At 34.5% G+C, this 15,449-nt stretch overlaps 1 protein-coding gene across 13 annotated transcripts in view; it reads right to left on the reverse strand.

Moving 5' to 3' along the window:
- Positions 1 to 910: 910 nt before the first annotated feature.
- LOC143917050 (uncharacterized) overlaps positions 911 to 15,449 on the reverse strand; it is a 32,596-nt gene continuing 18,057 nt past the window's right edge. For 4 of the 13 annotated variants that reach the window (XM_077438428.1, XM_077438427.1, XM_077438432.1 and 1 more), the window contains 13 exons: positions 11,036 to 11,097; positions 10,766 to 10,903; positions 10,555 to 10,705; positions 8,660 to 8,819; positions 8,363 to 8,571; positions 6,896 to 7,096; positions 6,669 to 6,824; positions 6,394 to 6,589; positions 6,080 to 6,261; positions 3,758 to 4,007; positions 3,526 to 3,677; positions 2,223 to 2,382; positions 911 to 2,150 (listed from right to left, as the gene is read on the reverse strand). In XM_077438428.1, the coding sequence (XP_077294554.1) occupies positions 1,971 to 2,150; positions 2,223 to 2,382; positions 3,526 to 3,677; positions 3,758 to 4,007; positions 6,080 to 6,261; positions 6,394 to 6,589; positions 6,669 to 6,824; positions 6,896 to 7,096; positions 8,363 to 8,571; positions 8,660 to 8,819; positions 10,555 to 10,705; positions 10,766 to 10,772 (2,004 nt within the window). In that variant the 5' untranslated portion in view covers positions 10,773 to 10,903; positions 11,036 to 11,097 and the 3' untranslated portion in view covers positions 911 to 1,970. Of the gene's footprint in view, positions 2,151 to 2,222; positions 2,383 to 3,525; positions 3,678 to 3,757; positions 4,008 to 6,079; positions 6,262 to 6,393; positions 6,590 to 6,668; positions 6,825 to 6,895; positions 7,097 to 8,362; positions 8,572 to 8,659; positions 8,820 to 10,554; positions 10,709 to 10,765; positions 10,904 to 11,035; positions 11,098 to 15,449 lie in introns of all 13 variants that reach the window. The other 9 variants (XM_077438434.1, XM_077438437.1, XM_077438436.1 and 6 more) reach the window with 4 other exon arrangements.

The raw sequence follows: 15,449 nt of genomic DNA on the forward strand, positions 1-15,449 counted from the left end.
CGAATCCGTACAGCAACACCGACTAAACATAAGACCGCAGATTCTTAAGCGCAATTTCATAGACAACCTTCGACAACACAAAACATTTTTCATGCTGCCGAAGGCATTTCTTGCTATTTCGATCCTTCTTCTTATGTCCATTTCGGAACTGACGTCCGTATTGATCATTGCTCCTAGGTATTTGTAGTGTTCGACCTGTTCAATCATTTGTCGGCACACACTCAGGTTTAATGGCTCCGTCTTTTCTTTACATATGACTATTAATTTTGTCTTTTTGATATTAATAGACAGACCCCATTTTTGACATGCTTGATCGATTGCAGGTCTTCGGCACTCTCAGTCAATATTGCCGTATCATCAGCGAAACGGATATTATTTATAATTTGGCCGCCTATTCTTACTCCTATTCGACTATCGACTGCCTGGTTGAACACCATTTTCGAATACAGATTGAAGAGCATGGGCGACAATACACATCCGTGCCGTACCCCTCGACGAATTTCTACTTTTTCGGTTTCCAAGTCTTTGACCTTCACAACAGCAGATTGATTCCAGTATATGTAGGTTCTTCAAAGGGCGATATCCTTTGCATCTATCCCAGTTTGGTTTAGTGCATGGATTAATATGTCGTGTTCCACTCTATCGAATGCCTTTTCAAGGTCGATGAAACAGACGTATATCCTCTTTTTGAATTCCCTTCACTTTTGTAGGAGTACGTTCATGCGGAACAACGCTTCCTTTGTTCCCAATCCTCCTATGAATCCAAATTGTGAATCGCTTATCATGCTTTCGCACTTACACCTTATTCTTTCATGGATGTTTTTGAGAATTGTTTTAAGGGTGTGGCTCTCATTAAACTTATCAATCTATATAGTCATTGCAGCCGATTGGCTTATTTTTTTTTGGGAAGGGAATAAATGTCAAGTGCAACCATTCTTTAGGGATTTTACCAGTTTCATATATTTGATTGAAAAGTTTTGTCACTATTCGAATGCCGTCTTCATGCAATAATTTTAATAATTCTACAGGAATAGAATCCTTTCCTGGAGCTTTTTTATTTTTGGCCTTTTTGATTACATTTTCAACCTCAGATTACAATATACTCAGACCTGATATTTGAATTATTTCCCTTATTTCTGTTGCAGTACATTGTGTTTGAAAATTTTCTTCTATATACTCGTATTCCTTCCAAATATTACATTTTTCAGCCGTATTGCTTGCAAATTTTCCATCTTTGTTTTTCAAATAGATTGATTTGTTGCTGTTTTATTATTTGTTAGTGCATTTTCATTGCATTTTTCTTCCGAGTCCTTCTCTTTCGCTTCTTTTATTTTTTTGCGAATCAAGCAGTCGTTATCTTTATATGGAGCGTTGTTTTTTAAATGTTCTACGGCGGTCCATTAAGTCTAGAATTTCTTTCGTCATCCATTCATTTTTTTTTGTTAAATTGGTATCTTTGACTAATATTTCCTTGCTAGGTTCATCGATAGCCTATTTAAGTTTATACCAGTCTACTCATCATCTACTCTGTCTTCTGTCATTGTATTGTAATCTATGTTTTTCATTTAGTGGTTAATATTACGAGCAAGGTTTCTTGACATCTCTGACATTTTAAGTAGTTCCAGATTAAAGCGCTTTTTGGATTCCTTTTTTTTATGTATATTTTTTACAAACCTCCTTTACGTTTCACATTATTAGGCCCAACTTTATTTTTGCTCCCAATAAGCAATGATCTGAATTGGCATCAGCTCCACGGTACGTTTTCACCGCATGCATTGCGTTGCGAAACCTTTTATAGCGAAATCAATTTGATTATTCTGATATATATAGATGTCCTCAATATATAAGATAATTACAATTATTGGTCACTAAAACAGTTTATAAAATATGCCTTCGTAAGGTGAAAACCCTACATGTAAAAATACAAAAAAAAAGTGCAATATGGAAATATACAAATATGAAATTTTAATTCAGTCTCTTGTACAATAACAATATTTTCTCAATTGAGGTTGATCCTGATACACACACCTAGCCTGCTGGCCGTATTTATTGATCCGAGATATGTCAGACAGTTTGATACTGACCGAGTCATCGTCGACTATGTGAGTCAAACTCGCCTCGAACAGCGAACTTCCCGGCATCAGACGTACCTGAATAATAAAACATCACATTTAAAATCGAATCAAAAACGACGAACTTCAACTGATACAAAATATGCACACCTTAATTTGATACACGTTAGTAACGTCGGCAGTCGTAGCAGAAAGATCGGGCAGGAAGCCGTCTTTATCCATAGTTTTCTTAAATGTCAGCAAGCCATCAGTCGGAGCCAAGCTCATAGCCCATTCGATTTTTTCCAAAGTGAGAACAGCGCAACGATCACTAACAACATATTAAATGGATATGTTACAGTTGAAGTGTATTTTCCAGTTGGAATATATTCCGTCTAACCTGGTACCAATTACCGTTATAGTTGAAGTGTATTTTCAGTTGTAATATATTTCGTCTAACCCACGTAAGTTGATTCATACAGTGAATTACATTCCAACTGGTCAAAATATATAACAACTGACAACAGAATTCGACTATAAGTTGGTACCAGGTAAGATGGAGAGGTTAGGCTTTCGTGAAAACGTCACTTGATTAGTAAATTGAGTTGGAAAGTCACATTTTTATTTTGAACATATTCTTAGATTCGTCATAATACGGTACTCATTACCTTTATCCGTAATATCTAGCAAATATTAACGCATTATTGAATTCTAAAGCATTCGTAAAAACATCAGAGCTGTCAAAACTCAACTGCTATATTACAACTGGCGCACATTGTTGAAGGTGTATTTGCGCTTGTAGAGATATAATTTACTAGTTTAATTATATTCGAATATGAATGACCCAAAACGCCAGTTGAAATATATTACAAATGAAAATACACTTCGACTGTAACATATACAGTAAATAGAAAACAATACACAATTAAAAATGTGCTATATTCGGTGGTGGCACCGAGCTATACTGCTGGCTAATTATAATTTATCCATGATCATTTCAGCTGAATATAAACGGTTTCAAGAATAATAAATGAACAAAAGAAAATTCAAGATACAGATCCCCAATAGGGCGAAAACACATTCAAACATGGCACGTCTTCATGGCTTCCAGTCAAGAAAGAGCTTTCCCAATTCATTGTTAATTCGAACGATCTTATTATTTCGACAAGTTTCTCATAAATTTCTTCAAATATAGGATTAGCCATTATCAATCACTGTCAAGCTTATATCAATACAAGGACAAAATATCACCGAAAACACTCCAGGGGGTGATTTTAGGGACTGCGTGTCTCAGGTATGTATTTTGCATGCTAGAGTATCTAAAAAAAAAAACACGTGCCACGTACCTCTCTGTGTGATTTCACCCATAGAGACCCCAGTACACTACTTAACATTCAAAAAGCACTACAGGCAAACGAAAATTCATTTTTAAACAATTAACAAACTTCCAGGAAAGCCACAGGATGACATTTACCTATACGGTGAAACATATTTGTTGATGGCGGCGACCAGCTCTTCAGCTAGTCGCTGTACAAAGGGAGATTCTAAAGGTATCGGATGCCAGCTGAGACAAGCGCACCAATGTGGTTCGATCCCCGCCTGGCCACACGTTCTGTTTATCGATATCTAAAATGGATCACATGTTCAAATTGTTCAGTAAGCAGATTCATATTATAATGATGTAATGATAGAGTGAGTTAAATTACAGGTCCGAACAGCGACAGTGAGCGTGGTGGATATTTGCTTTTGATTTCGTAATTCTCGTGAGGATTCATTCCCAAGATGTCCATGAATGTTGCATGTATGTCGAACGGTGTGGTTAGCCGCTTCGTGTTCTCTTTGAAGTTGTCCAAAGCACCTGGCCTCATGTAGCGTATGTCCTGCGGTAGGACGAAAGAAAACCACGGCAGTCGCTCTTCTTGTTTGCCTTGAAGAGTATTCCTTACGCTGGCAAATCTGAAATAACGATGAGAAGATTTTTGAAAAGTAAACACGCTTCCGATTGATTTTACTTAAAACATACATACATAATGTAACGTCGGAACATGAGAGAGAGTATCCACTGTCTAAGTGCATTCGTGGGTGAACAATAGAGACAACGGATTAGGCTAACGGGACTCAGAAAGTGCCCGAATAAAGGTCTGTTCATACTTAACAGCACTGCACGACTCCGTTTCAAATATATCATTTTATTGCATTTCTATTCATATCTACCTACACGTCGCGGTCACGTCACGTTTACAGCAATTTGGCCGAGTGCAAGGCAAAATCGGCTTACTGATACATTAGAGGCCATGACGATACGGTGCAATATTGCTTACGTTGTATTGTCGAGTACTTGCAATATGAATGCATACACGTGCATTCGTAGCTACGCGTCAGAATACAAGTCAGCAAAAATGTTTCGGCGTTTATCGAAAGAAAAATTATGTATAATCGCGTTTTTGTTGGAAGAAGAAGCTCAAGAAGGCAATAAAAAAGCACGGAGGCGTTTTGATGTGCATCCCATGTTAAAAAATAGAAAAACCGAAGGAGAGTTTTGGACACTGTATAAGGAGCTTGTGGACAAAATTTTTTTTAATATTTCCGTAAAAAATTTTTTTTAAATATTTGCGCCAAAACCATGTCGAAATATTGAACAGCTGTCAACTGTCACTATCGATAATTGGTCCAAAACAGCAAAGCGGCAGACTCATGGCACGTAATTCGCGTATATATTTCCACGATGGCCAAAAAAACGGATACGATACGTTGACGGATGTTGCTGTAAGGTATGAACAGGAAATGTCGGGTACTACTGTAAGCCTGTCGTGGCGTAAACGTGACGGTTGGTATGAATATACCCATACAAATTGTACCAAATAATACTTTTCGTACGGCCGGATACCTGCTGAAGTCGGTACGTGCTGACTAAGTATGAACAGACCTTTAAGGGTACGCTGGAGTGCTTAACAACAGACGTAAACAACAGACTCGCCAGGGTAGAGCTTTAAGTGCCTAGACAATAGACACATTGATGGATCGGGGAAGCTGTGTTGGCCAACTTGTCCTTTACAAGGAGGTACACATAGTAGATCAGATTATTTTGGGGTGAGCGGTGAGTTAGTGTGCACCTCTCTTATTGTTGAATATATGCTGTGAAGCGACTTTGGCCTTTAATTTGGATCCTGAACCTACCCCTACGCAACAATATGTACTAAGCGGCAGACACACAGAATCATACGGCACGGCATGCCTAGACTCCAGCTGTGAATGTGCGTGTCTTCGTGTCATTGTTAAAGGTCTATTCATACTGTGGCGGCTCGCTATATGACATGGTCGAGTTCGGTCACCTTCCTGCGAGTTGGGACCAACTCGCCCATGTTCTGAGTTGCTACCTCACTCCGCCTTCGGCTACCATAATAAAAGCACGTGCATCAACATGCCAGTCGTCTCATTCGTTTCATCCCTTATAATACTATCCAAAACTGCAAATCAACAGCCCGGCACAGCAGTGTACGGAAAAGACTACTTCTATTCATACTATACAGCAGCGCACGTTCAGACAAGTTTTAAATCATCATCATCTACAGCCATTCACCATCCACTGCTGGATGCAGGCCTCTCCAAAACGCTTCCACTCGTCTCTGTTTTGCACAACTCTAATCCATCTCACTGCACACATTTTCCTAATTTCGTCTACCCATTCCTTCCTTTTAGCCTTTTGAATTCTCTCGGGTACCATTCTAGCACTTCTTTTGTCCACCTTTCGTCCATTCTTCTAGCCACGTGGCAAAAAACGTTCACAAAATTCCCGTCTTCACAAAACTGATAAAAAATACTAATCTGTAGTTCGATTTTTACAAGCCTCATATAGGGTTGCTTTCGATTTTTCGTCTGACGAAATTTGGGTCTTACATTCACACTCTTCCGATCGTTTTCAAACTTTTCCATTTTGTTCGGTTTGAAAAATACTACAATATTTCATTTATTTTTTTAAGATTGTATGAATCGGTCGATAAAAAAAATGAAAATTCGATCAATATTACCGATGGCCATGATCAGACATCATGATGAAAATCGTATTGTCGAGCAGACCAGACTTCTTCAATCCTCTCATCCACTCGAGGAGATCATCGTCCGCAGCTTGCACCAAATTGTAATCATCGTGTGACAGCTCACCGTGGAAAGCAAACACAAACCTCGGCGAATCAGCATAACTTTCCATAAACTAAAATCAAACAATTCAATACAAACAACACATACTAAGCAAACAGTAGAGAGACAAAACAATCTTTTGTTAGGCTAAAAACTGTTTTTCATATCTATGTGTGGTGCTTTATTAGACGACACCAAATTATACCTGTCTTGTATAATTGAGCATGAGCTTATGTCTAGGAACATCTCCGTTACAATATTTACTCCATTTGCTCTGCTTCGACTCGGTGTGTACAAAGTACGACCTCATGTAATGGTCGGTGGGTCGAGGGCTGAAGCCCTTCAAACGATATGTAAATATTCCGACGTTGGGCGTATCCTCGTAGAACGCCGTCGCATATCTGAAAATGATCACAATCATCAACGAGCCTATCGAGTGACACAAATGAAATACGCCCCCTTGTTTCTATGTAATTTTACCCGTTATCAGCGAACTTTTTCCATATCAGTGGGTATGTGTTGACATAATAGGCTGACTTTCCCATGCGTCTCCTCGTATCGGGCAACTCCAGCTCGGTGCAACCAGTCAATATCGGTATCAGAGCTTGAGGTGTACCGTCACCGACGATATTGTATCTAAAACAATTAATATTTTAATAAATTTGAGCTATTTTTTTAAAAGTAGGTTGTTTGCTGCCTATAATTACCCTTCCAAAACGTGGCCATTCAGTACTTCCATCAAATATTTGTGACTTTTTGGCAGCTTTCTTACAAAAGTATTTCGTGATAATGAATCGAACCCGAACATCAGAACGTTGTATCTCATTGCTTCGCCGTTTAGTTTGTCCCATGATAGGCGAGTTTTGATACTATCGTCTCGTCTTATGCCTATAAGGTAACCTGTCCAACTGCAAAGAAAAATAAAAAATTCAGATGTGACCAACCCACGACTTTGTCTATGTATTTGAGGAATATAAAAAGCAAAATTTGATAAGCAAACATGCATACAAGTTCACACAAACCGGCTATTAGAGCATTTCGATACAAATTGAGCGCAAATGTAGGGAAACTTACACAAGACAAAAGTTCTACTTCCGGTTGTTCGATTGTATTCAAATTTTTTTTATTACTTAAAATCACTATAAATATTATACACATTAAATATCAAGAGTATAAACATAATTTAAAAGTTCAAAATAAAATAATGAAATATTGTTTTAAAAACAATTACTACTTCCGGTTTACAAATTCTGACCAACATCATATCAACTCTAAGTTAGTACATGAAGAATACAAATATAAATTTTCAGCTTGATACATTCAGGGGTGTGGAAAAATCGTGTGGTCCGAACATTTTTGACTTTTCTAAGAGGAAGCAATCCCACTTCCGGTTGATTTAATTTGATGATTTTTTTTTATTTTCATCACATTGATACAAGGATTGTACTTGAATTTTCTCGTGAAGAGCACACATATTTAAAGGGCCGAAAAAAAATAGTGGAATAAAAATCGATCAAAAGTAAACTACCACTTTCGGTTGACGAGTGTTTTCTAAATTTTGTATATAGCTTTTTATTAAGTTAAAACTTCTAGATATGAAATTTCAGTTCAATAAACTGAAAGGTTTCTGAGAAAAACATAAAAAAACCTCGATTCTCTAGAGTGAAAGAACTACTTCCGGTTTAGGTAAAAATATTAGTGTATTAAGTTTGTAATTTCTATTACTTTTAAAAAAAATCAGTGTGATCTGTTGTGCGGTTTGGGAGATATTTTAATTCAAAAAAATAAAAAAGAGGACACTTCTGGTCATTTCTGTACCATTTCTGGTCAATTAAAAAATTTACGTCGTATCGATAAGCACTTAATCTAGTGTTATTACGTACATGTGTAGATAAAGTAAAAAGCCATAATCAACAACAATAACAACACAAAAGCAAAGCTGCTATTAAATAGCAGTGAGCCGAAGCATCATCAGAAGCAAACAAGGCTCCAACTAATGCAATTTTTAAAAATTACTACCCTATTGATGTTTCAACTGGTGGTTTTAGAGTGGAATTGAAATATTTTAGTTCAATGCATTGAATAAAAAAATTTGTGCAAGCATTTATGTGTGTACACCAAAACAAACATACACATCCCGGCAAAACCATATGCAATATGTATAATGTTCAAACCTATCTGTAATTCCTGCGTCGACATCTTCACCTTCACAATTGACTTCGACAAAATCTGACGCTCTTAAATGATATGTATCGCCGTCTTTGACGGTGACAGGAGCGCCGAGTTGGTTTAAGAAGTCAGACTCCCAAAGAATGTCGCTATATTGACAACTGATCGAAGTGTATTTAAATAAAATATCCGATTTGACTTTACACAAGTTTCCCTGCAACATTGTTGTGTACATGCGTACATATTACAAACACATAAATAAATATTATTTATTATAAATATCAACAAATAATTGCACTTACGTTACATGAAGCCCAATCTGGACCGCCTTTGGTGCACCTCAGCGGATCGACATGCTTGATGAACTGCATCATCACCGATGAGTTCACCGGCAACGATGGAAAGTTGCACTTGCTGCCTTGATCGAGTAGTAAGCTTTGTCGTAAAGTCAACATCGTTTTGCTAAAACCAATTTTTTTAATTGATCAATTTTACTATGGATATTATATACATATACATATATGCAGTGGTGTCATATATTTCCATAACAACATAAAAACATTCAATACATGCTACAAAAAACATTTTTTCGATGTTAAATTATACATTGATGCAGTTTTATCATTTATAACAAAATATATAATGTGTATTCACAAAATATATAATGTGTGTGTGTGTTTGTACATGTTTATTTATATGTATATATATATATATATATATATATATATATATATATATATATATATATATACATATATATATATATATATATATATATATATATATATATATATATATATATATATATACATACATATATGCATGTGTATTTGTGTGCATATATGTATACATACATATGTACATATCTGTATATATCGTCAGTCAGGAAGAAAAACGTTTTTTTTCTCATTTATTCAATGATTAATACTTTTTTTTTGTAATTGGCCAGGAAGGCGCATTGGCTTAACTTGTTAGGCCTTCCTGGTATAAGTATATAAATAAAAATAAAATAATTATCTTCATCGATATTCTAAAAAAATTGTAAATAGGTTTTTGAGGTATTTTTCCTATTATGCTATACATTTAACATTACAATACTATAATACAGGTTTTCACTCCAAATTGACCCTTTTTCGTTTCAAATTGACCCTTTTTCATTTTAAATTAAACCTTTTCCATTTCAAATTGACCCTTTTTCATTTTAAATAAAATCTTTTTTATTTCAAATTCATCCGTTTTCAATGTCAATTTAGAATGAAAAAAGTTTAATTTGAAATGAAACAGGGTCAATTTAGAATGAAAAACCTATACAATATTACTAACAAAAATAAAATAAAATTGTAAGATAGAAAATGATCAGTAGATCATTAGCTACATATTTTAAAATAGATATAAGATGTATTCTGAACATAATTTAGTAATAATAAAAAGCTTTTAAAAATCAAAAATCGATATTCTACAATGTTGACTTGTTCTCCATCTCGCATTTTGATTTTTTGTATTAATGTATTACAAAAAATATCCAACCTTTACAATAATTACTAAAAAAATTAAATAAAATTGTAAAATAAAAAATGATCAACAGATCATTTGCTATTAAAATATATATAAGATGCATTCTAAACATAATTTAGTAATAAAAAATCGATGTGCTACAATATTAACTTGTTATCCATCTCACATTTTAAATTTTACTATTTTTTGTATTAATGTATTACAAAATATATCCAAGTATATAAGTCTGACCAACAGCACTGCAGAAATATTCTGAATAAATTAATTCCAATCGAGGTCAACCCAGGGCTCGAACCCGGTAACCTCTCGGTAGTTTAGCAATAACGCAACCACCGAGCTATACTGCTGCCTTTTTTATTAATACCCGGAAAAATATTTTTTCATAGTAAAAAATTTATATTATTATTATATGTACATGCGTTTTTTAAAAGAAAAATAGATTTTAATAATTCAGAAAAAGGAATTTATATTTATCGCTTGGTTTAACCCAGGCGAAAGTGCATCAAAAGAAATACAATTTGAATGTATTTTCAAGTTGTTTGAAAGCTATCGTTCAAAAGTCGATTTTTGCTAAATGTTCAACCTATTTACCGTTCATTTCTTGACACTCAGAGAATAAACTTAAAATTTATTCTCTGATCGATTGAACTTGAACAAATCATAAAAAATAGAGCAAACGTACAGTCTAGCCGTTCTGTTGACATCATCAAATGCCTGCTGCGAAGAATAAAGAAGTACACCTCCGACGGCTGCAAACAATATGCAAAACAACAGCATCGCTTTTTGTCGTCCGCGCAACCAACGAAAATCCATCTGCGAACCCAAAAAATAAACTTCTGACACAATATTGAAATCATTCAAATAAACTAGCATATTAAGTACAATATAAATACCTCTCATCTTTGGTATATACTTCCGTCAGGCTGAAGAAAATTTGATCACATGTACTCGGCACGGAAACAGTCACCATTCATCGTTCCGATCCATCGAGTCTTTTTCTTTTTATATATTCCAATCCAGTTCTCTCCGATCTGTTTAAATACATACATACATATATATATATATATATATATATATATATATATATATATATATATATATATATATATATATATTTACTTATGTATTTATTTATTTATTTTTTGTTTACTATTTTTCAATACTTTTTTTATTATCTATATATTATTTATATGGGCGTTGGGGATTGCACCATTCTCCTCATCGTCTGGAATAAAAGCTATTATTATTATTATTATTATTATTATTATATATATATATATATATATATATATATATATATATATATATATATATATATATATATATATATACATATATATATATATATATATATATATATATATATATATATATATATATATATATATATATATATATATATATATATATACAGGTTTTGTCTGTTAATTTTATAAAAAAAAAATTACCTGGTCGTTTTTGGGGGCCAAGCCTGATGCTGATGCTAATAACCAGGGCTTGGCCCCCCAAAAGCGACCAGGTCATATTTTATTAAAAACTAATCTAATATATAATTTCGAAAGAGACTTTGTAAATATGGACGACGATTCGATATATTTTTTTTCGATTCAAATAAATTTAATAAAAAAAACCATTGATCACTACACTAGATCCGCCCTCACGTCTTATACTGGTCTCCCTTTTGGCGCATGCAAAATACATGCATGCATGCACATGCACAGTTTCTCTTAGTAGGTAGGTAGGTACCGCTGCGTCGTAGGGAAAAAAAGCATTTTTTTCCCAACTTCCCCGCTAGTTAAACCCCCCGCACCCCTCAGTTAGTGAAGACAAGATCTCCGACCAAAATCACACGTCAGGGCCCATCTATGTGTATTATACATCAATGAAAAAAACAAATGAAAAGCTGTTTATATCAGAGAAATGCAATATCAATAGAAGTGGCTTTAGGTGTTATACTGTTGTCAAGTGACGGTTGTCCAGAAAATCCTAAATAATTTTAGTATCAGTCGTATTTGACGCTTGGTGCCAGAGAGATGTAATAAGAATAGAGGGGTCCTTAAGAATAAATAATTGTTGACAATTTTACGCGGTACGTCTCTATAAATACGCTACATCGCACGGAATACAATCGGATCAATTTACTCATAAAAATGTATCCCATGTTGTTTATTGTGTGTTTTTTTGAATGTATTGTGCAATTTTTACCGATGCTTGCCCATCTTGCGAGTAATATAAACAAACAGAGAAGTTTCTATCGGACATACGTCGAGCACCAAGCGTCAAATACGACTGATGCTAACTGATTATTTAGATATGTCCGTGGACAGAATGTCACTTGACAACAATATAACATCTAAATCCACTTCTATTAATATTACATTTCTCTGCTTGGTGGTCGACGTATGTCCGATAAAAACTTTATATCACTCGCAAGATGGGCAACTGCATCGATAAAAATTGCACAATGCATTCAAAAACACACAATAAACAACATGGAATACATTTTTATAAGTACATTGATCATTTAAGTAACATATTATTCAATTAAAATCGTAGTTTGAGAGTTCTTAAAAGTGGTATGGCTAAAGCCCGGACCCTGAGGGGGCCGTTTATTGTTCAAATGTTGAAAATGCATTGTTAAAGGTTTGCCGAACCTTTTTTACAAAGCATTTACAACCGGTCCTACCTCTAGTCATGGCGGTCGCCCGCCTTCGAATTTTTTTTCAGGGGTGGCACCAGAGAAATGTAAAAATTATTTTTAAATGAATGTAAAAACATTTTTCGTGGCGCCGAATAATCAATTATATTAATTACCAATTATTTAAGTTTAGTTAGAGCAGGATACAACAGGAACAAGAGGAACAGGCTTTTCCTCCCGTATTAATGTGCGCGCGCAGAATACGGGAGGAAAAGCCTGTTCCTCTTGTTCCTGTTGTACCCTGCTCGCGCAAATTAAGTGAGTATGTACCGTTTACCATGCACCCTTTTTTTATTTTATTTATTTATTTTATTTAATAGTTTTGGACCATTGTGGCATTACAGGAAGAACCTAATGCGCCACAATGGCCTACATTTGAAAAAGATATAAAAATATGATATAAAAACAAGTAAACTGTAAATAAAGGAAAAAAGCAAAAGCAGAAAACATGGTAAAATAAAATAATAAAAAAAAGTAACAAAAGGAAAATAATACATCATTCAGAGAGAAAAATAATAACAAAAGTGTAAAAATTAAAAATAAAATCCATAAATCCCATTCTTTGTTTACAATGAACAAAATTAAAATAGTATATAAAAATATACAAAGGAGAAAGAAAAAGTAAAATAAAATAAAACAAAATATAAATAAAAATAAAATCACAGCGAGGCCCAAATGGAAGAGAGTAGATTAAGATTCCACTCATTCATCACATTCAAATTAAGAAAGTAATGATGAGCGCAGGTTACCAGATAAATATTTTAAAATAATATCCGATAATCTACGCTCCCCAAGGTGGAAAATATCACATTCAGGGACAGCAGCAACGATTTCATTGAGAAGTCGAATAGCTCTTGGAATAGGAGCCATTCGAAAAAGAAGTGTGCGAGCAGCAGGTACAACCATCAAATGATGATGTCTACCACGCACATAATTATTAGGGACATAAAGTCCCAACTGTTCCAGCAACAACGGGCATAACGTATTACCACGCAATAGCTGGAGAACGAAACGAATTAACGAGAAGTTTCTCCGAAGTTCAAGGGAATTATACCCAAGCATGCCCAAAAGGAAAGGAGTAGGATAGAGATATGGGTAGTACCCATACTCTTTCTTATAAAGAAAACGAAGAAATGCTTTTTGCACTTTTTCTATAATAAGAGAGTAAAGATCAAAAAAACTATAATAAGAGAGTAAAGTTTTTTTGATCTTTCGACTTAAGATCTTTCGATTTTCGATCTTTGCCTTCCGATATTTGTGTTTTCTGTAATTTAACATTCTGGCTCGTCACGTAGACCCCAATATAACACATATGAATATCGTACAGGGGAGGGGGAGGGCAAAATGGATATCGATGCCCCGGGCACACCAGCTTTGGGCGCGCTGCGAAGACAACATTTGTTTTTTTATTGATGTTTGCCACAAAATGTCAGATTTTGTAGTGTCTTTTTGAAGGTTTTCTTTAACTACAATGTGACCGGGTGACAAATTCCACTTCTTCTACAAAATTAAAGTTCTATTAGTGTTCTTCGTAATCAGTCTGCCGAACATGCAGTATTTCTAGACTTTGTATTGAAAGCAACAATGTGGTGCCAGATTTGAACTTGGCCGTGAAAGCGAAAGTTGCATTTCATGCAATGAAATTCATGCTTTATTTGAGACAAATTATGTCAACACAAATTTTTTTCGTTCCCTTTTTAAATGTCTTTTACTATTGCGTTAATTCTTTCAGTCGCTTTTGATCAGCGAAGAAGTACATAACAAGTGCGTGTATTCAGAGCAGATGCTTTTCGTAACATACGTATGTTTAATTATTTTCAATTGCTGATGAATTCTGCATCGAATTTCGAGAATATTTGCAATCAGATAAAATCTACAATGCAGATGAAACGGGCCTGTACTGGAAGTACTTGCCGACAAAAACACTGGCTTTAATGAGAGAAAAGTCCGCTCATAAATAAATAAATAGCATAAAACGTCCAAAGAAAGGATAACCTGTCATGTGTTGCGGAAACGCATCAGGAACGCAATTAAACTTTTGGTGATTGGGAAAGCGAAGAAACCTCAATCTTTTAAGGCAACTGAAATGAAAAATCTTCAGCATGGATGGACGGGAAGATTTTTGAAGATTGGTTCAAAAATAAATGATGGACTACAATGATGGTTACAAAATTTTTGTTCCCTAATATCTTTGATTCAGTCCATGGAGCAAGGTGTTATATCATCAATGAAACGTCTCTATCGTCAGTCTTCTAAAAACGCTTGTTGAGGAAGATGGCAACCTGAACAAATTTCTGGAGAAAAATAACGATATTGAATGCTATACACCAGTGGTTCTCAGGCGAACTTTTACCGTGGCCGCACAGGTTATAATAGTGGTCCCATGGAAATGTCTGGTGGCCGCACCAAATTTAATCAAATAAATTAAAGTTACAAAAAAAGTGGATCAATTTATTCATAAAATAAAAGAAATTTTAACATTTTGGAATCTATTTATTAAATAATAATGCAAATGGAAATTGCTCAATACTCCTTTCTTCCAATGCAAGCCGCATTCCTGCTTCTAAGTTTGCGTCTTTCATCTGATTTCTAAATTTGTTTTTAATAAAGTGCATTACACTTAATGATCTTTCGCAATATACGGTAGTGGGAAAAATAGACAATATTAATAAAGCAATTGTTGCTAAATCTTTATATTGGTTTGTTTCATTGTCAACGTATATTTCCGACTAAAATTTTTGAACCGAAATATTATTAAAATGGTTATTAAGTACTCGATCATGACTAATTTCTAATAATGCATATTTTACGTTAGCCCAGTTAATTAATCTCAATACTGAAAATGATTTTAATCTATTTTATAGTACTATGAAATTTTC

The sequence above is a fragment of the Arctopsyche grandis genome, chromosome 9, assembly GCF_051622035.1.
Source record: "Arctopsyche grandis isolate Sample6627 chromosome 9, ASM5162203v2, whole genome shotgun sequence".
Taxonomy (NCBI): domain Eukaryota; kingdom Metazoa; phylum Arthropoda; class Insecta; order Trichoptera; family Hydropsychidae; genus Arctopsyche; species Arctopsyche grandis.